This window comes from Dendropsophus ebraccatus, chromosome 2 (genome assembly GCF_027789765.1).
Source record: "Dendropsophus ebraccatus isolate aDenEbr1 chromosome 2, aDenEbr1.pat, whole genome shotgun sequence".
In the NCBI taxonomy this organism is placed as follows: Eukaryota; Metazoa; Chordata; class Amphibia; order Anura; family Hylidae; genus Dendropsophus; species Dendropsophus ebraccatus.
Genome location: NC_091455.1, coordinates 96,484,870 through 96,510,564, shown reverse-complemented (window position 1 = coordinate 96,510,564; position 25,695 = coordinate 96,484,870). Strand labels below are relative to the sequence as shown.

The 25,695-nt window shown below is 41.7% G+C and overlaps 1 protein-coding gene across 1 annotated transcript in view; it reads right to left on the bottom strand.

The window, feature by feature from the left end:
- Positions 1-8,602: 8,602 nt before the first annotated feature.
- LOC138784154 (uncharacterized) overlaps positions 8,603-25,695 on the bottom strand; it is an 84,713-nt gene continuing 67,620 nt past the window's right edge. The window contains exons 11-12 of the mRNA XM_069959667.1: positions 19,771-19,930; positions 8,603-8,830 (exon numbers count right to left, since the gene is read on the bottom strand). Coding sequence (XP_069815768.1) covers positions 8,603-8,830; positions 19,771-19,930 — 388 coding nt within the window. The remainder of the gene's footprint in view (positions 8,831-19,770; positions 19,931-25,695) is intronic.

Genomic DNA, 25,695 nt, shown 5'->3' with positions numbered 1-25,695 from the left:
CATTTTATTTAACCTAAGGGAAATATTCAGCTCTTCAAATCTCTATGTGTCTGCCATAATCATAATTCCCAGATATTTAAAGGATTCCCACAATATTTAATACCTGTAACTCAAGGCCTGGCTCAACCTCAATCTCTGGATCCAACAGCAGCAGCACTCATTTGTTCCAATTAATACCCAACCCCTTGTATACCCCGAATATGATGACCTCCCTCATTGCCTCTTCCAGACCCACCCTAGTATTTCCCAGAAACAGGAGCAAATCATAGGCATACAATGCAACCTTGTCCTCTGCGCCCCCCCCCCCCCCCCCCCCCTGGCTCCAAAGCCCTCCATCTTCTTATTCTTATTCAAAGCTCTAGCAAATTGCTCAATAGCCAGGGCAAAGAGCAGGGGGGAGAGAGGACAACCTTGTCTGGTGCCCCTCCTCAACCTAAAGTACTCAGAGGAGGCACCATTAATTGACACTTTAGCCCTCGGCCTCAAATAGATCAATTCCATTCACCTTAAAAAAAACCTCCCCAAAACCAAAATTTCTGAGCACACTCCATAGGTAGGGCCACTCCACACTGTCAAACGCTTTTTCTGCGGCTAATGACAGTATGGAGTGACCCCCATCCTCTTTACCTATCAGGATGTTAGCCCGTATTCGTCTTACATTATCATGGGTTGATCGACCCGAAATGAACCCACACTGATCTTTACCAATCAAAGTCTGCATCACTTTAGCCAACCTATTTGCTAGCACTTTGGACAACAATTTCATATCTAAATTTAGCAGGGAAATAGGTCTAAAAGATTCTGGGCCTCTCAGGTCTTTCCCCTCCTTAGAAATCAACACAATTTCTGCTTCATACTTTGAGTCTGGCAAATATCCCTTCATATGTCAATCTATCAATAATTCTTGAAGCTGTCCCACCAACACCTGATCTAACATGTTATATACTTCTGACGACAGTCCATCTGGCCCTGGAGTCATCTCCTTAGGCATACCTCTAACAATCTAACCACTCCCTTTGTGTATCCAGCAGTCTGGGGAGCTCCAGGTTCTCCAAATATATGTCAGAATCACATTTCTCCTGATCTAATTTAGTGTCATATAGATTCTCATAAAAGCTAGCAAACACCTCCAATATTTTTTTTTGTCTCTCTAACCACCACCCCATTTTCTGCCCTGATCTCAGATATTACTCTCCGCTGGCCTTTCCCTTTAACTAAATTAGCCAACAGTCTACCTGGTCTTCCCCCCTGAGAATACCACTGTGCCCCCCTAAACCTACTCTGGTTCAGTACCCTAATCTGACTGTATTCCTTAAAGGCCTACACTGCTGTTCTCCACTCTTTCTTTGCCTCCGTTGTCTGTACCTCCAGGTATCTCTTCTCTCTTCCCCTCACCTCTCTTCTCAAGGCCTCCTTTTGCTCTTGGAACTTCCTTCTTGCTCTAGCCACATCCCTTGTTAATAACAGGGCTTTGGAGTCGGTAAGCCGCAGCTCCGACTCAGACTCCTGAATTTTATCAGGACCGACTCTGACTTCTGAATTTTATCAGGGCCAACTCAGACTCCCGACTCCGACTCCTGCTCCTTCATAAATGGCCAGTCATATACCAGGGGAGTTATTTATCACACTAGCTCAGCAGCTTCTCCCTAATGTCCTACATGATCCTGGGGCGACTTCTGAGTGAATAAAGGAATACTGTATATAAAGCAGATTCTCCTCTGTGTGCAGTGGATGCAGCCAGTCTCCAGCCTCCATGTCCTAAACTACTCAGAACTAGACTAGATGGGGCAGGTGGTCTTTTCCTGCTGACAGTCTTCTATGTTTCTATATAAATATTCACCATACTTAAAGAAAAACTGCTAACAATGTCAGAACCCTGTGATATAGAGGTCAGCCATAGTGATATACAGGGTGTCACACATAGTGATATAGATAGGGGTCACACATAGTGATATAGAGAGGGGTCACACATAGTGATATAGAGAGGGATCATACATAGTAATATAGAGGGGTCACACACAGTGATATAAAGGGTCACACAGTGATATAGAAGGTCACTGTGGGGGCACGCAATAGCACACATACACACACACACACAGCCTGCTGCAGCCATAACATACACGCACACCCACACAGCCTGCTGCAGCTATAGCACACACACACACAGCTTGCTGCAGCCATATCACACACAACACACACACACTCTGCTTGCTGCGGCCATAGCACATACACACACACAGCTTGCTGCAGCCATAGCACGCGCACACATGCACACACACACACACAGCTGCAGCCATAGAACACTGAAGAAAAATACACAATCTTCTCCCAGAGAGAAAACACCACACTGAGGACAGAGGTTACTGCTACTTATGTCTTCTCCTCCTCCTCCTCCTCTATATTACACAGGATATCTTCATATTACACTGCTGCTCATATACAGTGATCCAGCATCCAGGAAGAGAACAGCACAGATCTCCCCCCACACAATGGACTTTTCCAGCTCAGAAACAAACTGCCAAATAGTGACCGACAACTTTTCCATGACCACTCTTATGTAATAGGGCCAGTGTCCTATTAGAATGTTGTTCATAATATATATTGATGAGCAAAACTTGTAAAATTCATATCAAAATTCAATTCTACATTTTTTAAATATTTTTTTAGAGCTGGAGTCGGAGTCGGTACATTTTTTTCCAACTCCGACTCCGACTCCAGCCAAAACTAGCTCCGACTCTGACTCCGACTCCACCACTCCGACTCCACAGCCCTGGTTAATTAACCTCTAAGATACGCCTTTGAGGCATCCCATATGTATCTACATTCAGCTGACCCCTTATTTTCTTCAAAAAATACTTCACTATTTATTGTTATGAGACTCATTTAAATTGATGGTCTGCATTAGGTGAGGATTGTATCACAAGGCTGTGCATCAGCTGAGGTTTGTTTTATGATGTTCTGCAAAATCTGATGTTTGTATCATAAAGTCTTATGAAGTGGAATTGTGTATTATTACATCCTATGGCTAAATTCACAAAGTATGGCTATATTCACACAATGTAAAAAAAAAAGAGGAAAGACAGCTGCATTTTTTTATTAGAAAAGACGTCCGTTAAAGCCGCGATTTAATTGACTTTAATGCAAACCACTGAGGTTAATGGAATGACGGATGTCCTATGCACACAATGTAGAAAATAATGCACGTTGTCTGCGCAGACGTCAAAATAATAATCATGTCATGGGAACATAGCCTACAGTAGGTGTGCATTATTATATCCTACAGCAGTCTAGGTGTGCATTATAATGTTCAGTACAGAGTACCTTCGGCATTGTAAAGGATAAAACACTGTGGTGAACAACAGCAACATTTCCAAATAAAAATGGATATGCTGTGTGTCTGAAAATAAGCAGAATTCCCTGAATTCCTAAATGATCTTCTTGCACCACATGTGAATAGTATTTTGAAAGCTATTCTCATGTATTATTGTACTGTTATTTTTCACAGATTTTCGGGGTCTAAATTCATTATTAATCACTTTCATATTTAGACAGTGTGGTGGGTTCCATGGCTAACCACAATGATTCTCTTTTAGATTTCTCTACTTTCTTATTCTCTGCTTTTGTATTCTCAATGTGTAACCCGTTTTCAGGGTTACACATTGTAACCTGCTGCTGCTTGCAGAGGGTTGGCCTTTGCCCTACAAACTCCTGAGGAGACTGGCCAGTATTTTAGTCTGTAGTTGGAGCTCATTATGGTCAATATTTTTGAAGAAAGGCATGGAAATGACAAAGTATAACTAAGGATCTGAACCTTTTTCTGTGCTTTGGATCCACTATTTATTTTAAACCTCCTAGATTTGGTAAAAATCCTGACCAAAAGTATACTGATGTATTCCTTCCCAATGGATGCCAACTCTTTTGTCCCTGTTAGAAGCATTAATTATTTCAAAGTATCCAGGACTTTAACTACCCAAATATAAACTGGAAAGAGGAAACCTGCAGCTCCAGCAAGGGAAGCGGATTTTTGGAAATAGTAAAAGATAATTACCTTTCCCAACTAGTACAGGAACCAACAAGAGGGGGGCACTGCTGGACCTGATCTTAACCAATAGGCCAGACAGAATATCAAAAATAGAGGTGGGGGTCACCTAGGTAAGTACACAAGAGAAATGGGACATATTTAAGAGCATCCTGGGTAAATCGTGTGAACGACACATACCATATGGGAATAAAAGTAGTAGAAATAGGAGAAAACCAATGTGGTTAACTACAGCTGTTAAGGGTGCAATAAATGATAAGAAAAAAGCATTCAGACTACTAATACAAGAAGGTTGTGGGGAAGCATTAAGCAACTATATAGACAGAAGAATAGAATGTGTAAAAAGCAAATAAAAGAAGCAAAAATAGCAACAGAAAGAAGCATAGCCACAGAAAGTAAAATGAATCCCAAAATGTTCTTCACCTATATAAACAACAAAAGACTTAAAACCGAAAATGTTGGTCCCCTCAAAAATAATCTGGGTGTAATGGTGGAGGGGGAAGAGGAAAAGGCCAATCTATTAAATACTAGTGATGAGCGAATACTGTTCGATCAAATAGATATTCGATCGAATAGTGAGATATTTGAATATTCGATATTTGTACGAATATCCCGCGAATATTTGATAAATATTATATAAGCGTTCAAATCCCCCCAGCTTCCGGTTTCATCCTCCAAATGGTCAAATAGATGTTTTCACTAATCGAATACTTGTTCCCATAGACTTTAATGGGATCGAATATTCGAATATTCGCAGGATATTTGTACGAATATCGAATATTCGAATATCTCACTATTCGCTCATCACTATTAAATACATTCTTCTCTACTGTATCCACAGAGGAGAATCCCATAACAGACGACATGACTAGGGATAATGTACATCCTCCTATAAATCTCACCTGCCTAACACAACAAGAAGTGGGGAGACGCCTTAAAAACATTAAAATCCATAAGTCACCGGGCCCAGAAGGTATCCATCCTAGAGTTTAGCAAGAATGAAATACTGTGTTAGACAGACAGATATTTGTGATATGTGTTTTAAAGATTCTATAACTACAGGGATTGTTCCACAGGACTGGCGCATAGCCAATGTGGTACCAATATTCAAGGGGTCAAGGAGTGATCCTGGAAACTACAGACCCGTAACTCTAACATCTATAGTAAGTAAAGTATTTGAGGGGTTTGTAAGAGATGCTATACTGGAGTATCTTAATGAAAATAATCTCATGACGCAGCACCAGCATGGATTTATAAGGGATCGGTCTTGTCAGACTAATCTGATCGGCTTCTATGAAGAGGTAAGTTATAGACTGGACCGGGGGGAGGCTGTGGATGATGTGTATCTGGACTTTTCAAAGGCATTTGATACTGTGCCGCATGGAAGGTTGGTCTACAAAATGGGACTTGGGGAAAACGTATGCAAATGGGTAAGTAACTGGTTGTGTGATAGAAAACAGAGGATGGTCATTGATGCAGGCCCACTTCTGCCATGAGGCGGAATGAGCCTTCCACCTCAGGCGGCATATTTTGCGGTCCGGCAGGGGGGCGGCATTATGTCCCCCCTGCTGTCATTTTTGTTAAGTATCACTTAACAAAAATGACAGCGGCCGCTCACCTGTCCCGTCACCCTGCAGCTGTCACGGACCTCCAGGCTGTGGTGAGTGCCCGGGGTCGTTGGGGGACGTGCTGGGGTGATCGGGTCGCGCGGGTCCGCCCCGCGAGACACGATCACCCCACTCACTCACCACAGCCTGGAGGTCAGCTGGGGGGGGGACGTCGGAGGGGGGCGTTGGCGGCCATCACTCGAGGGCGGCCGCCTGAGGTTTGCCTCAGGCGGCAGAGACCCCAGAATCGGCCCTGCATTGATGGAACATATTCAGATGGGTTTTAGTTACTAGTGGGGTACCACAGGGGTCAGTGTTGGGTCTACTTCTTTTTAATATTTTTTATTAATGATCTTGTAGAGGGGCTACAGAGTAGAATCTCCATTTTTGCAGATGATACTAAACTGAGTAAAGTAATCAGCACAGAGGAGGATAGTATCATATTACAGATTTGGAAAAGCTAGAGGCTTGGGTGAAATGGCAAATGAAGTTTAATGTGAATACATGTAAAGTTATGCATGTGGGCCATAGAAATAATAAGTACAGTTATGTGCTAAATAATAAAACACTGGGTAAAACTACTTCAGAAAAGGACCTGGGGGTATTGGTGGACAGTAAACTCAACTTTAGTGATCAGTGCCAGGCAGCAGCTGCCAAGGCTAATAAAATAATGGGATGCTTTAAAAGAGGTATAGATGCTAAAGATGAGAACATAGTTTTGCCTGTTTTTAAATCACTGGTCAGACCACATATGGAATACTGTGTACAGTTTTGGGCACCGGTATATAAGAAGGACACAGCTGAACTGGAGCGGGTGCAGGGGAGGGCCACAAAGGTCATTAAGGGAATAGGTGGGTTACAGTACCAAGACAGGTTATCAAGCTTGGGGTTATTTACGCTAGAAAAAAGACGTCTTAGGGGCGATCTGATCACAATGTACAAATATATGAATGGACAGTACAGAGATCTTTGTAGTGGTCTTTTTACTCCTAGGTCTGTAACCATGACAAGGGGGCATCCTCTACGTCTAGAGGAAAGAAGATTTTATCATCAGCATTAGCGCAGGTTCCTTACTGTACGAGCGGTAAGACTGTGGAACTCTCTGCCACATGATGTTGTCATGGCCAATTCATTAAATAAGTTTAAGGGAGGCCTTGATGCTTTTCTTGAACAATATAATATTACAAGTTATGGGCATTAGATTTCCGGAGATATGTTGATCCAGGGATTGTTCTGGTTGCCATTGGAGTTGGGAGGGAGTTTTCTCTCTGTGATGGAGAAAATTGTCATTGCATAGCATTGATGAGTCAGATTGGTACTCTGCTTATTAAGTCTGCCTATACACAATGACCGATTGTGCGTCGTATAAAGGCGTATCAGCGGTCTTTTAAGTGGCTAAACCTCTTCAGCTCCGTTAAGATGGAATCACTACCGGCAATGCAATAAAGCTGACGACCAGTATAGCTTTCACCGTTAATGAATTTGCCGCCTGAGGCAACAAGCTCTCCTGGCTCATTGAAGGTGTGTCCTGATGGACATTTAATATTACATTTTCCTATTAAATATGTGGCTGAATGTAGCTTTTCTCTTAGATTATAGCTGAACATAGGGATTTCTAAAACTAAATCCACAGTGATCAGTTGATCCCTACACAAGCTTTAATTTAAAAAAGAGACAACACTCTTTAGAGACATCCTTGTGAATAAATGATTTAAATTTGGGCTACACAATATCTTTAACTGTGATATATGAATATTGATTGACATTCATTTAATAGTGAATAGAGATGAGCAGACATGCTCGTTTCAAGTACAGTATCGAGGTACTCAAAAGTGCTCATAACTGCATGGTACTTGAATAAAACTGATAGTTTTCTTCCCTAATGTTAGCAGCTTAAGTTAGCTAATAAACTTGCAGGGAAGGAGCTTGTGGATCCTGCTACACAGCAGCCATGTTGGATGCTGGCATAGCAGTGATTGGCAGCTCACATCAGGTGACCTGGGTGTATATAGACCCTAGTCACATGATTCTCAGCTCCCTTGTGGTCTGTTAGCTGGCAGTGGTGAGGCAGTTTACGCTGTTTGCAAATAGTAACCAAGAGACTCATTATTTTTGTGGGAATTTTTCTGGGCAGTTGGGGGGGCTGCTTTTGACTATTTTCATGTCTGTGGTGGGTCTGTATCTCGCTGTTGCAATGAGCTGTTGCATTTTTCTGTGTTTTTGTCTATTAGCTGGCAGGGACAGCTTCTGGAGCAGGGACAGAGAAAGTGTAGGGTTTACTGTGAATAGGTAGGAAGTTAGACGATGAGCTTTAGAAAACAACTAACAGTTCTTTTCAGGACTAGTAGTCTGTCAGTGTTACAAAAAAAGAACATATTCCATAGAATATACCAGTATTTTACAGAATAGAGATACTGGTATATAGGTAGTAATAGTCAGTAATCCACAACTATCCAAAAGTCCTTTATAGGGCTAGAAAAAAAAATTGCCATACAGTATAGTACCAGTATTATACAGTCTAACCAGTGTAGTTGTGCTCCACCCCTTTTCTTTCCCTCTACATTTTCCCACCTCTGTTTTACCTTTTACTTCCTATTTCCCTTTCTTATATATTTTACCCTCTGTCCCCCCTCCCTTTTTTGTCCCTCTAGTACGGACACTCAGGGGGACATTTATAAAGCATGCGGCCAGTGTGTACGCCAAGGAGAAGGCGTATCCCCCCGCTCGCCCAATGGGCAGGCAGGGGGGACTCAGGCGTGTGCCTCTTAGTAAATTCGGACAGGGGAGAGGGGTGAAGTCTTATTGAAGACTGGGGTAGGAGTATGTCAGTTTTTATTAACAATGGTACCGCAAATGACCATTACGTTGTTTGCAATACAAAACATTGGCACCTTTGTATCTTGCAATTGTGGTTTATTTTCTCATGTGGTACACCCCTATTTGATCCACAGCAGTGTTAGCAGGTGATGATGTGGATGGCAAATAATGGCTCCAGCAATTTGTCCACAGCGCAATCTTCCTTGCTCCCAGCATGGGTATTGTCTTTGAGGTCCTGGTCTTCAATGCAGGCAATTTTATTAAATTCAAAAGTTACATTCATTTTCAAATTTAATTTAAAAATCTTTGTCAAATAGAATTTTAAATTATCAAATATATCCTGGTTTTCCAGAGCTGCAATAGTTACCTGTTATAAAAACTTAAATAGAATTGAAAGTGTACTCATTCAAATTCCAAGGAGTATACAGGGGCTATAATTTGATTATTTCAGTCTTACTAAAATTGATTAAATTGACTAAATTAAGTCTATAAACTGGAGATGAATGTGAAACATTACTGAGCATACTCTGTGAACTTTGAAGAGGTCATTCCACAAGGAGCTGGTTTTGTCTCCTCTATCTACAGGTGTCACATGTCGCTGCAATGCTGTACAGAACACTTAACAGCAGCTTCCTCTTACCATCACAGACAAATCTCAGCCTAGCTTTTTCCTCTGTGGGGAGAATGGAAACTGCAAGATTTTAGGATTACTTTATAATATGGATAAATAAAAATGAATATATATATATATATATATGTATGTATATATATATATATATATATATATATATATATATAGCGCCTGTGTGCATAACCAACTGTCACATCTTAGAGTGAGTCAGGTGAGAACACTCCATGTGTTCCGTCACCTAGACTTTTTCAGGGGTAAATTATATGTCCCACATTGCAAGTATATACTGTATAACCAAAAATTCTCATGATTAAGCAGGAATTTGTAGCAGCAGGTATTAAAAAGAGGACTAGAAAGACACAGATTCAGTACTCACTCAGAAGAGAGAAAAATGTATCATACTGCTGTGCTCCCCATGCCTGGCACACACCATTTTGTCCAAAGTCAAGTGACAAACAGGTCACCTGATACCTAAGCTCTTGTTATAAGAAGAGTCATGTGATAATTCCCCTGTGCACAAGAAGGCTGTGCACATGAATGCACCTGCACAAGGCATAGAGTGTGAGCATGATCGTAGTCTGCATCAGTGTATGGAGTTAAAAAAAAAAAAAAAAAAAAAAACAACGCAATCTGGACTACTACTGTACCTCAAAGATCTATAATTAAAGCACATACAAAAGCGCATCCAATCAAGCATCCAACAGATTTTTTTTTCCACTATTTTTCATTTTTGCATGCAGTACGTCCGTATAGGACTAGATCCTCATAGATGCCTATCAAACAATATACCTGTCTACATAATTAAAAGGGAACTCCGGGTAGAGGTTAAAAAAAAAAGAAACTTCTGCAGACGCATAAAGCATTACTTACCTATCTAAACCAGTTTTGAAACTACCAAAAATCCGTTTTTCGTTTTTTTTTGTTCTTTATTGTGTTTCTGTACTTCTTGGTTGAGCAGTTCCCAGAATTCAGTAATGGTTCCAGAATGCAATGCTTTCCCTCAGCTGTCCATCACAGTCCTCCACCTTGTCCACTCCCCACCTAAATCTGTTGCAGAACATCTAGGCTGTGTTTACACATTGCAGTTTCATTGTGTTACTGAATTATTTGCAGTACTTTATCATTTAATTGTGGTCCCACCCACACAGCACACATTTACTACCTGTAACACCACATAGCACGCTGTTTTCTCTACCTGTAACACCACACAGCACGCTGTATTCTCTACCAGTAACACCACACAGCACCCAGTATTCTCTACCTGTAACACCACACAGCATGTTGTATTCTCTACCTTTAACACCACACAGCACGCTGTATTCTCTACCTGTAACACCACAAAGCATGCTGTATTCTCTACCTGTAACACCACACAGCACACTGTATTCTCTACCTGTAACACCACACAGCACGCTGTATTCTCTACCTGTAACACCACACAGCACACTGTATTCTCTACCTGTAACACCACACAGCACACTGTATACTCTACCTGTACCATCACACAGCATGCTGTATTCTCTACCTGTAACACCACACAGCACGCTGTATTCTCTACCTGTAAGACCTCACAGCAGGCTGTATTCTCTACCTGTAACACCACACAGCACGCTGTATTCTCTACCTGTAACACCACACAGCACGCTGTATTCTCTACCTGTAACACCACACAGCACACTGTATTCTCTACCTGAAACACCACACAGTACACTGTATTCTCTACCTGTAACACCACACAGCACGCTGTATTCTCTACCTGTAAGACCTCACAGGAGGCTGTATTCTCTACCTGTAACACCACACAGCACGCTGTATTCTCTACCTGTAACACCACACAGCACACTGTATTCTCTACCTGTAACACCACACAGCACACTGTATTCTCTACCTGTAACACCACACAGCACGCTGTATTCTCTACCTGTAACACCACACAGCACACTGTATTCTCTACCTGTAACACCACACAACACGCTGTATTCTATACCTGTAACGCTGATATTGGAATAAAGCAAAGGACTTGTTAAGGTTATTTCTTTTCTTTTTCTTTTTATCTCCATGCACATATTATGATCAAGCATCTTTTATCTTTGAAGTTGAGCCCCACAATAAGGAGTTTATCCAATATTATCTTACATGTGATATACAGTAAATGCCTTGGTTTTTCTCCAGGTGGGATTGGCAGTGCTGGCTCTGATCCTCTGTGCTGTTTAGCATCATGTAATTGTGTTACTGCATCATTTTTGTGAATACGCTGCAGTACTGCAATGAAATTCAAACATGTGGGAACAGAGACGAATTTTACTGCAGAATTTTGCACAGCTGCTTCTGGCTGGTCAAAGATGGGGGGATCCAGCCAAGCCTCCTGTGACATCACACCCTTCCTCCTGTCTTCATCACCAGCCTGTCCTCAGCAAACACACAAAATGTGAGACAGAGGCATGGAATATTTGTCTCCTAAGGGGGGAGAGCAGCAGGAGCAGGAGACAATGTGAATTGGCACAGAGGCCATTTTTCTTTACTTCCTGGTATGGTAATATATTATATAGACACATCTATATAACTTTTAATGTACTTTTGACAGAAAACAAGTTTTCTTTATGTGGAGTTCCCCTTTAGGGCTGAAATAACTTTAGAAACTTTGAAGATTGTCGACAGAAAAAGACCACTGGGTCCATATAGTCTGCCCTTTAGTCTGTCATGTAGTATTTCCCTTCTTATTATCGTAGGATACATATATGTATATCCTAGGCATGTTTAAATTCTGTTATTGTAGATTTATCAACTGCATCTGCTGGAAGTTTGTTCCAAGCATCCACTACTCTTTCACTAAAGTAATCTTTTCTCACATTGCTTCTGATCTTTCCCCCAACTAACCTCCCACTGTGTCCTCTTGTTCTTGAGTTGTTGTTTTTCTAAAAACACTTCTATCCTAAACCTTATTTAGTCCTTTAACATACTTAAAGGTTTTGATAATGTCCCTCTTTCTCTTTTTCCCTCCAGACTATACAGATTCAAGTCCTTAAATCTTTCCTGATAAGTTCTATGCCTGCCACTCTCCACCATTTTTGTAGCCCATCTTTGGACCTGTTCTATTTTACCAATGTCCTTTTGTAGGTGAGGTCTCCAGAACTGGACACAGTATTCCAGATATGGTCTCTCTAGAGCTCTATACAGCAGGATCACAATATCCCTCTTCCTACTGGTTATACCTCTAGCTATACAGCCCAACATACGATTTGCTTTCCCTACCACCTGGTTGCACTTGTGACTCATTTTGAGGCTGTCAGAAAGTTCATTGATAAGGGCGACGGCACAACACACAGATGTTGTGTATATATATCCACACAGATGTTACACATTTAAAGTTGCAGAGTAGTTAGAAAAGAGGCAGGAGTAAATGTATAAAGCAGTCACAGAGAAGCATAAATATAACAATGATGAGGTATGTAAATAACCATCCCTTACCCCATATGTCCCTGTGTTATAATCAATGTGAGACTGTCACAAAAGGTATTAATAGTAGTAAATATTGATACAAAAACCATCCCTTTCCCTATATGACCCTATATTTAACTCAATAAAGCAAACTGCCAATGCCATCTGCCATTCTTTCCAACTTATGTTATAGTTATTGTGTGTCTCTCCTGGCTATCCAGTCTATTCATAGAATGCAATTATCATTGTAGCACTTGCCAAGTAATTTCTCTGGTGACATATAGCTATGTAGTTATTTTTTACTATTTTAGAGTATTGGTGGAATCATGTATTTTATTAGTTAACCCTTTCCCGCACGAGGACGTAACTGTACGTCCTCGTGCGGGTGCGGGCATTAAGAGCGGGGCCGCGCAGCGACCCCGGTCTGAACTGCTGCGATCCCAGGTGCCTCATGTAGCCCGGGATCGCAGCTATTAGTGCGCACGGTCCGATCGCCCTGCCCGCTAATTAGATAATCAGAGGCAGCTGTCAAAGATGACAGCTGCCTCCGATTACCGGATTCAGCCGTTCCCTGGTGTCTAGTGGGGGAGATCGCTCCTCCGGGATGTTGTCCCAGAGGAACGATCTCCGTTACTGAAGCCGGCCGGGGACCGCTCCAAGATGGCGCCGTCCCCGGCTCAGCACTTGTTTGTTGCAGCCGAAAGCAAACAAGTGCCTATCTCATTGATCTTTGCTGTATATCTATACAGCAAAGATCTCAATGAGAGATCAAAGTGTATATACTAGAAGTCCCCCAGGGGGGCTTCTAGTATATGTGTAAAAAAATAAATAAAGTGTTGTTGTCAATAAAAAGCCCCCTCCCCTAATAAAAGTCTGAATCACCCCCCTTTTCCCAGGTTAGAAATAAAAGTAAATAAATAAATAAACATGTTTGCTATCGTCGCGTGCGTAATCGCCGGAACTATTAAATAATCCCATTCGCAATAACAATCGCAAAAATATCCCAAAGTGCAAATTTGCGCATTTTTGGTTGCATCAAATTCAGAAAAAATGTAATAAAAAGCGATCAAAAAGTCGCATATGCGCAATAAAGGTACCAATAGAAAGAACACATCATGGCGCAAAAAAATTACACCTCACACAGCCCCATAGACCAAAGGATAAAAGCGCTATAAGCCTGGGAATGGAGCGATTTTAAGGAACGTATATTTGTTAACAATGGTTTTAATTTTTTACAGGCCATCAGATAAAAGAAAAGTTATACATGTTACATATTGTTTTAATTGTAACGACTTGAGGAACATATAAAACATGTCAGTTTTTCCATAGGGCGTGAAAACACAATCCCCCCAAAGAAAAACATTCGAAAGCCCTCCCATCGCACTTGGCGCTTTTTTTTATCCAATCACCATGCAGGAAGGCCGTGCGCACGCAGCGCAAAAACAGCGTCTACCCTCATTGGATGGCTGAACCATATGACCTCGAATATTTAATAATTGACTTCTGCCTCTCGACCGCAGATGCGCTTTCAACCTAGCCAGGGAGAGATCTTCAAGTAGGGAGAGATAGGTTTTAGTAGCGTTTTGGTTAGGCAGGATTACTACTGAACCCAAAAGTCCTTTTCAGGGCTAAGATCCAGCAAAAAAGTCATCTTTGAATCCAAAGCACTTCTCAGTGCTAAGACATAGATAATATAACAGCATCAACAGCAGCAGCAGCTGTATTCATTCCAGTACCCTGCATGTACAAGTGACTTATAGTGTCCCTGGTTTAGCCCACGAAGGGCATGTAAACGTTATACATATTGTGCCAGTTGCCCAGTAAAAGGCACGTGATACCTTATTGTGCCAGTTGATCATTAAAAGGCAAGTGGTACCTATTATGCCAGTTGCCCAGTAAAAGGCAAGTGATACCTATTGTGCCAGTTGCCCAGTAAAAGGCACGCGGTACCTATAGTGCCAGTTGCCTAACCTCTGTTCTGCTGTGGCCTAGTGTTCGTACAGCGTAATGTGTGATACACACAAATAACATGACGTTTTACAGATACACATTGGAATCATGTCTGTAACGCTGCACATGAAATACAAAGGAAATGTGTGAACATTGCAGTAAACATTCGTAAAGCATTCACAAATATTTTTCCTTCGCAACTGTTGTGGTGTTGGGTGCACCCAGGCATGCTCCCCCTGATGTCACAGTGTCACTTCGGTGGTGTTGGCATTGTTTAACGAGGTTTCATTGGGGACTTGGGGACCTCCAAGTGGTTAAACTTTGATTTCCCAGTGCCTCGAATTTTTTTCCCATAGACTATAATGGGATCGAATATTCGTTCGAATAGTCGAATATCGGTGCCTATTCAATTCGAATTCTCAAAAGTCGAATATTTCACTACTCGCTCATCTCTAGACAGGAACAAAGTTTGAAAGAGGACTGGGGCACAGGCTGGGGTAAGGGCAAAGTCAGGGCAAAGGCATCTTTTTACCTTCCTTGTTCTTGTTGACAGCTGTGGATTGTGCACATGCAGGTTTTGCACTGTCTAGTACCTTGGTGGAAACTGAAAAACAGGTTTTTCTTGACTAGGAAAATCTTTGTAAGGCTGGGTTCACACTATGTATATTTGAGGCTGTATTTGGTCCTCATAGCAACCAAAACCAGGAGTGGATTGAAAACACAGAAAGGATCTGTTCACATAATGTTGTAATTGAGTGGATGACCGTCATATAACGGTAAGTAACTTCCATTATTTCAATACAACAGACGTTGTTTAAAATAACAGCACATATTTGCCATCCACTCAATTACAACATTATGTGAACAGAGCCTTTCTGTGTTTTCAATCCACTCCTTGTTTTGGTTGCTATACAGCCTCAAAAATACAGCCTCAAATATACGTAGTGTGAACCCAGCCATAATGTGTATTTTTGGCAGACCTGCAGCATATTGGGGGTAATGAATCCTAATGTGTTTTCCAAGGAGGCAGGTGCTGCACACCTTTTTCAGCCAATGCATTTTAATATTCAAACAAATGCTGATAGACCACTTGTCAGTTTGCAAGCCAGTACTGTCCAAGATATGGGTGGAGTCCCTCAACACGGTGCAGAAGTGTTTGGGAGAGCAATGTTGTCTTGTTCTGGGTTAGAAGAGTTTCACAAGTCTTTTTTGTCTTTTTTTTTTTAACAAAACAGTTTCCCAGAAAAAAATTAAATATAGATTCAGGTTTTGCTGCTTTGACCCTCAGATGTTATGCAAAAGAAATTCCTGTAGAAAATTTCTAGATGCTTAAGTTTGTTTCTTGAAGAAACTTTGACGCTATATGTTTCTTTCAGTTTTAGGTTGACACTTTGGCTCAGCCAAAGCTCCAGTAAAGGAGAATTCTGTCTGGCTGCCTATTTATCACTTGGTTGGACACCAGGGGCAATAGAAGACGGCACTTGCTAGGTTTCTTTAAGGCCATATGGCTCTGATGATTCTTCCATTGTTTCTTTGGTGCAATGTTGATTTTTTTAGGGCCAGAAACTAATAGTAGCCCTTAAATGTGACAGAGTTTATATAATTTCTGTCAGTGCTAGTCCAATAGGTGATCAGATTTCTCTTGTCCCCAGGGGAATGGCTCTGCACCCAATAGCAACAGTAATCATAGTAAACACTGTCCAAAGCCCAAGTACATGGTGTACCCAAGGGTCAGATATTGACTTACATGGTAGCTACCTATAGGTGGAACTAGAGAGACAGGTTTATACCCCCATGGAGACAAATTGTAAACTCTTTCCTTGGAAGATTGGCTCAGATTTATCAATGTGGTGTAAAGTTAAGAAACAACAACTGAAACTAAGTTGCTTTATTTGGTGCAGCCTTTGGCTATGTTCACACAACAGAAGACATACGTTCACTACACTGAATCAAGGAATAGAGATCTTTGTTTTCTTTATATGGCACTATTATTGATCACTGTACAGATGAGTTATTTATGATGTACTCTCTGTACTCTTTAATTAAAATGTCACATGATTTTGATTATGCACACATGATTGTTATTGTTATGTAATTAATAAACACAGCTTAAGTTCACCTATGTATAAATACTTGCACTGGCACTATGTATGTTATGCTTTAAAAAGACCTTAGAGATACTGTAGGTCAGAACGTAGCACACTTTTTTGCACATTGGCTGAATAAACACTTGAAAGTTTTTCTACATCTGAGTGCTGCTATTCTTTGGATTTTTTAAAATACAATTGTGATACTGCTGATATACCAATGACATATTAATTTATGTACGGTACCTGAAAATCCTATTCTAATTAAGATTTTCTGTACACTTTTATTAGATGTGTATTTTTCCTATTTTTAAAAAAAATGTCCAATAATATTTTGTCCCTGAATGATCATTACCCTGCCAAAGCAAATTACAAGTTTAGTTTGCGACTGCATTATAATAGGGAACTTAGATTCTGACCTAATCATAAAAACATTGTTATCTAATTAAACATGCAAAACTCATTACAATGACAAAATATTAGGTGGTATCATATTATATTCTAGCTGTCCTTTTCTACACAATTTTGTATATCAGTATATTATTATTTTCTTCTGCAATACCATATATTTAATAGAGTTAAGAATTATGTAAAATACTTGGAGACAAATAATATTAAAGACATCTAAATGGTGGAATTAGATTTAGAAGTAAAATGAGAATTAAAATTAAAAATATTTAAGAATGTTTTATTTCAAGCAAAAAAAAAAAAAAGCATATTCAACTGTGTATTTTTTTTCTTATAGGTAAAAACTCTCTTTAGCCTTTTCTTAATTATATGAACTTTCCTGTAATTCTTAATTAATATTTTAACATTGTTAGCTGATTAGAGACAGATACTGGAGCAGCCATCTTGCTTCCAGTGGCGTAGCTACCATGAAGGCAGGGAAGGCAGTTGCTGTGGGGTCCCTGGCTTCAGGGGGCCGGGGCCCCCCCTGGCCTGTCTCCCCTGTCTTCATGGTGCTACAGCACTGACAGTAAAGCACACTGTCAGAAACGCAGAAGGGAGCATCTGTAATCCCCTCTCAAGCACCTCTGCACCTCCCCCTGACACAGACTCAGAGCATCCTACACCAGCGTCCCCCTCTCCACAAGTGGCAAAAGTCCAGCGTAGGTTCGACCAAGCCCCACCCCCATCGCAAAAAGGCCCACCCATAGCGCCCACCGCGGGTCAGATATTAGCTCATGACAGAGTGCACAGGGCCTAAGGAGGAGAGACACAGCAGGAAGTATGGTAACTATCACTGCCAGCTGGAAGTCACCAGGCTCCCTGGCATCCTCTATAATGGGGTCACCAGCTTTCCTAGCATCCTGTATAATGGGGTCACTCAGCTTCCCTGGCATCCTGTATAATGGGGTCACTCAGCTTTCCTAGCATCCTGTATAATGGGGTCACCCAGCTTCCCTAGAATCCTGTATAATGGGGTCACTCAGCTTCCCTAGTATCCTGTATAATTGAGTCACTCAGCTTCCCTAGCATCCTGTATAATGGGGTCACAGCTTCCCTAGCATCTGTATAATGGGGTCACTCAGCCTCCCTAGCATCCTGTATAATGGGGGTCACTGAGCTTCCCTAGCATCCTGTATAATGGGGTCACTCAGCTTCCCTGGCATCCTGTATAATGAGGTCACTCAGCTTCCCTGGCATCCTGTATAATGGGGTCCCTCAGCTTTCCCAGCATACTGTATAATGGGGTCCCTCAGCTTTCCCAGCATACTGTATAATGGGGTCACTTATCCTGTATTATGGGGGTCACTCGGCCTCCCTAGCATCCTGTATAATGAAGGTCACTCAGCTTCCCTGGCATGCTGTGTAATGGGGTCACTCAACTTTCCTGACATATTGTATAATGGGGTCACTCAGCTTCCCTGGCATCCTGTATAATGGGGTCACTCAGCCTCCTTAGCATCCTGTATAATGGGGTCACTCCAACAGGGACTGCTACCCCTCACCCCCAACCCAGGGCACAGCGTCTCAGAGCTGCCGAAGGGGGGGGGGGGCGCTCCATATCGCTGGGACAGGTAATATGTTGGGGGGCCCCAAACACGTTTTTGCTATGGGGCCCCACGAATCCTAGTTATGTCCCTGCTTGCTTTAGCTATATTTAACAGCATTTAGGGATATGCTTTACAGTAAGATATAAACAATAATGGACATGAGCAGTCCCAATTAGATGAGTGAAAATTTGCCCATAGCAACCAGAGTTCAGGCTTCATATATTAAAGAGAAATTATCAGCAGGTTAGAAGCATCTAACCTGCTATCTCCCTTTAGGGCACAGGACACTGAGGATGAAGATAAGTTTATTACCTTAATTCTCTGTGGCATTTCCATGATATTAGTTTATCCTATATATTTATATGTTGTTATGTGCACTAGAGATGGGGCTTTTGCCCCTGTTGCACTGATATGCCCCTTGGCAGAATAAACTCCTAATATCAAGGAAACTGCATCATCCTCAATGCCCCATGTGCTACAGGGACAAATCAGCAGATTAGATAGTTCAAACCTGCTGATAGTTTCCTTTTAACAAGCTCTGGTAAAATTAAAGATGATATTGGTTGCTCTGGGCAAATTACAATTGTTTTTGCTTCACATAAATTGCTGAATCTGGGCCAGTGAGTAGCTGACACACCTCAATTAGTAAATGTGATCCAGTTTTATAGAACACTAAGGGCCACATGTATCATCCGGCGAATGGATGATTTTCGGCGGAAAGTGCCGATTTGCGTCTTTTTTTAAGCAAAAATGGCGGATTTGCGAATAAAATATTCGCAAATCGGCACTTTCCGCCAAGTACGCCAGGGGGCGGAAAGGGGGCGGAAAAGGGGCGGAGAGTGGGCGGACTCAGAGTCCGCGCGATTTATCATCCGTTCCGCCAAAATGTACGCCGAAAACCTACTCCAGTCCTCAGCTCCTACTCCAGTCCGCCTCTACATAAATCTCCGTAGCGCCGGAGCTGCGGGGGCATTTTTACGTCCGGCGGACTTAATAAATGCCTCCCTAATTGTTCATCAATATTTTTGCTACAGGGAGTCACTATGCCAAAACCTAATCAGACATAAGCAGTGCCGAATTGAACAGATTTCTGACTGTGACTCTACAAGCAGATAAGCTCATTAACATGATAACAAAAAATTGTAGAAAATAAGGAACACATTTAGTAATGTACTGTACTTTGAGATACAGTTCGTGTTTCTACCTTTCTTCGATCTCCATTGATACCTCGCCATTGCTCAGCTTTTCGCACGATATGGCTTAATTCTTGATGAGAGATTTCCAGATCATAAGGGACATGGCAAACCCCTTCTTCACAAGCAACACGTTGGAATACATCCAGTATCCAGCTTTCCTTGTGTATCCTATGAAGCAAAAAAATAAACTGTACATAAAGGACAGAATAGAAACAAAGACAGAACAAGAAATAAGTATATAAAAGTATATAAAAGTACATAGATATGGGGATGAATTGTGGGGTGTTTATATTTCATGGTGTTACCCACTCAATTTATAGTGTGTTTTTTCATTGTGTGTCCAGGGTCAGAGCATCCTTAGTAAGGCCAGTTTCACACGTAATGGATCCGCAATGAATTTCACGCTGCGGATCCCTTGCCTGTCATTTTCAATGAGAGTCCATACTCGCAGCCGGATTGACATCTTCACGCCAATCAGTGCGCTGCCCCACTTCAGCACACTGATTGGCTCGGAGGGACATCCAGGCAGGAGCCCGCGAAGCAAGCCGGAGCCCGGAGCCAGTAATGTATGTTCCAGCCGGCGGGGGGTTAACAGGGCTGTCACTTACATACTCGCATCAAGATGTCAATGCCTCATTGAAAATGACAGGCAAGGGATCCACAGTGCATTTTGCTGCGAATTTGCAGCGTGAAATCCACTGCCGATCCATTATGTGTGAAACTGGTCTAGAAGAAATAGTAATACCCAATATTATTTTATGGGTCCAGTTTTAGAAGAAATAAAAACAACAACAAATTGTTCTAAGAACAGATTTGCTATTTTGAGAGAAATACAACAGTTCCAAATATAAACTTTTGCTTCAGTCCACTAATAAAGAAATGGGCTGTCATGAGGAATGGAGCAGTGTCTATGCATGAGTTTACTCCAGGAAATTTGGTTTCTTTCCACACTAATAAAACATAATAAAAGTTAGGGGAGATGCACAGCAGCAGAACTCCAGGACCTTCCATTTCCTACCACCTTCTCCACATCCCTCCAAGAAGCATACTCACTGACTAGGAGATGGCTTGTTTGGCAAAGGGACTTGCTTGTGGGAGCAATGCTCTGCAGACAAATAAAAGACCAAGACCTTGTAGAGGTCGGTGGGTGTCCACTGAAGGAGCGCTGATAGCTGGAGCGCCATATCACGCTAATCCATGTGGTAATACAAGATCAAGAAGAGAGGAGTCAGCCACAGGGGCAGAGAACTCTCCTTTGACAGATGGCCTGAAGTACCAGGTGGATGGGCATACGGACAGGTGAGAGCCAAAAGAGTGGCATCACTGGGGAAAGGGCAATAAGTATATTATTTCAAACTGGAATGAATCAGGAGGAAGGAGTTAAAAGCAATTTGGGGAACAGTGACTTAAAAGAGCTAACATATAGCTGCAGGGGAAAGAGGTCTAATGACTGGAGTTGTGGATGTGCTACACCACCACTAGCGTTGACATAAGCTGCACCAGCACCACTGGTCTTCCCCAGGGTCCACCACAAGGCGGGATGGACCTGCTGCAACAAGTGACCCCCCAGGTTGCTACCCCTCGTTTGGCTTGTTAGTTGCAGTGGGCGAGGTGCAGCTGGACACAGGAATGCAGGTAGGCTGGGACACAGCAGGACTCACGGCTGGATAGTAGTCACATGCTCCTGTGAACAGCAGAAATCAGGAACAGCTGAATCCATGGGTAGGACCCTTGGGCAGAAATTCACAGGCAGGAATCACAGGCAGAGGCTCCAATGATAGAGTCAGGGCAGGAATTTATAGGGGAGTTTTTGTCCATATAGACCAATTAGGGCTGCACTGTCCCTTTAAATCTAGAACAGCCAGCCGAGGGAACAGAAGACTTGAACCAGTTCAGTAAGGCACCTGGGGTGGGGAGGACAAAGAGACCGATGTGCGCCACAGATGACCAACATAGGGAGCAGATGCGGCAGCGGCCCAGAGCACTGGACACCACTACGGCCGTATTAAGAGGATTGAGGATGCCTGCCTTTTTTCCCATGTAATAGATGTGCCATATGTTGCAGCTGAGGTTTTCTTGCAATGTATTTACCTACCGCCTCCTCTAAAACTGAAGTATGCTGTACTTTTTTTCTGGCTGTACCATCTTAAAGCTAAAAGATGACCTAGTCAGATGATTTTATTTCACTACTGGTACTTGTTGCAGTGTGGCTACTGTACAGGAGATATTTTGCTACAGTGTCTTATTGAGGTCTGTTACCATGTATGTTACTATGTATTTACTATTTATGGTCACAATCTGTGCTGTATAGTCTCACAGCTAAGGTTTCGCTACAAAGTATACACCTCCTGCTTTGACCAAAAATAGATGTGTGTCACATATACGGCTGTATTGGCCTAAAATCCAAATGAGCCATTCAAATCCAAATTAAATCTTATTAAAATGTATACATTTCCCCCCTTGTCCTAGCTGCTGCACAACTCTAAGGCTATTTTCACACTATGTAAAAACAACAGCCACAGTTTGACATGTTCCTGCGACTGATACTGCCATATCGGCTGCAGGAACATCATCTTATTTCATTTGGATTGCAGGCATGGGTGTGCCTGCAATCCAACTAACCATAGAGTTCAATACAATGTGCACAGCCATACATTGTGTGAAGAGAGTGTGAACAACGACCGTTGTCCACATTCTAGCGGATGGAGATAACTGACATTTCAATTATTTCCGCGGCTGTATTTGAACAACGACCATTGTTCAATACAGTGTGTGAACAGCGGCTATTGTTTCCCGTTGTTTTCAATTCAGTGCATTATTTTAAGACAAGAGTGGCCGTTAATCGCCAACAACACTCATTCTTGTCTTAAAAAATGCACTCTGTGAACATAGCCTAAAACCGAAACAAGCCATGGAATAAATGGGATTTGGGATGCCTGCCTATTTTTTCATAGTATGCTACACTGTACCAGAATGGCCACAGCTGATACTTTGTCACAGTACATCTATCTGCCACTCTGTCTTTGAGATGACATATGAGTTGAGGCGCTTATACAATCCATTTATCATACAGCTATGGGTTTTCTGCAGTGTATCTCCTTACAGCTGAGGCTTTGTTACAATGTATCTATCATTAGATGCAAGATGTAAACTAGCTTTGCCTGGAGCAGGTGCTAAGTAAGGAATGTTGTCTGGTATAGGGTAGAAAGGTAAAGGAGTTTGTCATGTCAGAACTGCTGTATAGCAGAGTGGGATAGGAAAATAGGGGGATATTTACTAACAATTCTAAAAACATGATTTTGTCAAAGATGTTTTGGCATAATTTCCAATCTAATGTGTTTAGTCAAATTTATGTAAATTGTCTAATAGCATAGTAAATGTGTCTTAAAAATAATGGTCTTTTAATTAGTCTAATAAATTCACCTGGTTCGGAGGAGACATAGTGATGCGCCAATATATGCAACTTTTTTAAAAATTGAGCAGTTAATAAATTTAGCTAAAAAAAAAATTCTGCCGCACTTTTGATCTAATTAACAACAAAAAATCTTATTCAAAAAGTCGTATCTAATTTGGATAGTCTTGTCTAAAAAAGCTTCATAAATTCATATTAGATTTATTTTGAGCGCAAACTAGATATATTAGACTAAAAACAGGCGCAATTAGTTTGATAAATGTCCCCCATAGTGTTTTCCCTTTTGTGATATGCACATGCTAGGCTATGTTCACACTGTGTAAAAAAAAGGATAAAAGGCGTCTTTAGTAATGTCCGCTATTACTTAATTATGATTACAGTCAATGGAATGCATTTATCACGAACTGGAGAGAATGGAACGGCTGCACATCCCATCTATGGCTGATACTAATGCCGCTAGGCCTATAATAAAAATCAACACCAGAGTGTCTGTATATGAATTGATCAAGCCATATTGCCCCGTGTACCACCGCACAGGTCCTCTGGTCCACACGGGTCCCTACGCTAACTCCACACCGTATCGGTCAGCGACCGCCAATCCCGCAAAGCGTGCACATGCAGGGAAGGGAGGCCATGGAACGGCCCTGCAACCCCAATGTCACAGGACCAGACCCAAAAAGCCCCACCAAAACCCAGCCAGCACCACCGGCGGGGAAAGCTGCCCCCAAACGACACAAGTATGGATATGGTTTTAATCCCTCCTGTCTGTCCCATTCTATCTTTGACAGCTATGGTGAGTGCAATACCTTATCCAAACTTGTGCTGTTTGGGGGCAGCTTCCTCCGCCGGTGGTGCTGGCTGGGTTTTGGTGTGGCATTTTTGGGTATGGTCCTGTGGCATGGGGGTTCCGTTCCATGGCCTCTCTTCCCTGACTGTGCACGCCTGCGGGGGTGGTGGTCGCTGACCGGCACAGTGTGGACTTAGTGTAGGGACCCATGTGTATCAGATACCTGCACGAGGTACATGGGGCAGTGTGGTTTGATCAATTCACATACAGAATTCTGATGTTTTTTATGCAGCCGAGAGGTACTAGTATCAGCTATAGGTGTGAGGTGCAGCACTCTTTTTCTTCCCTGAACCGTGGAATGCATTTATGTCAATGGAATGACGGACTCCTATTACACATTGTGTAATAAATAACAGATATTGTTGCGCCAACATCAAATTAATGCTCCTGACAGTTATTTGCAGATGTTATTTTTATTTATTTTTTCCCCACTGTCCTTTCACCGTCTTTACCATTAAATTCAATAGACCTTCAAAAAAGAACCATACCCAAAACGGCTTGAACTAGAATAATGTACGGAAATGACGGATGTAATTTGATACTAAAATAACAACCGTCATTTTGTTAAAAAACAAAACAAAAAAACAGAAAAAATATCACATAAACTTGAGTGGTTAAAAACCAGTACATAATATAACAGCGGCTTATATGGAAAGGTTTTTTTGTACAACTGGGTTAGAACTTTGGCTCGATAAAGGTAAACTTTTTACTTTAATCAGTATGCCCTTCTGTTTCTAAACCCTTAGGACTGAAAAACTGGAGATATATTAGCTTTACTTCTAAAAACAGCAATGGATAGTCTGGAGGACTTTGCGCTGTAAAGGAGAAATGGACATTCTAATGGAGCCGCCAGGGGCGGGGGTTTCCTGCCAGTGGGGGCGGGCCAGCTGCTCGATAGACTGGCACTGTCCGTGGGAATAGGCTTTGCTGTGCCTGGGCGATTTGGAAAGTCTGCTTATTGCTATCCTTGAGTATAAAGTATGTTGATAAGAAGGAGGGGGGAGTAGGGGAGATGGGGAGGAATGTAGAATTTAAAGTTTTTATAAAGCACAATGATTGGTGACTAGTTTATACAAAGACTCTAATGGACACTACTTGCTATGTGCTAGAAGAATTTCATCTATTAAAAAGGGACTTTTATTTCAAAGGACACTATACAGATTTACAATGCCAGAACTCCTATGTTATTTTGTCACCACAACGGCAGGCACCAGACTCTAGTTTACAGGTGTTTATGTGATAACTGCAAAATGGACATTATGTCAACTGACTTTTAACCTCTTAACGACATATAACATAATATGGAAATATGATGTTACAGATATATAGAGGGGGCTCAGGACTCTAGCCCGCTCTTTACCATGCTGTTTCTGACTGCTGTCGCAAACCGATTGTTGATGCCAGCTAGATAACCATTTAAATGCTGCTGTCAAAACTGTTAACAGAAGTTATGGGGGGCCTGGTCATCCTTAACTTTTATTGTTATTTTCTAGCCTCACAGTTAACTTGCCTTCTAGTAAATAAGGATTCTGTAACATGGTGCGTAAAAAATGGAATACATAAGGTAAAGCAATTTTAGATGTGAGGCATAATATCTTGCCAAAATTTAAACTCACAAATGAATGAATGAGGAATTACATATTATAGTTATGGAATGCATATATGAGAACAATA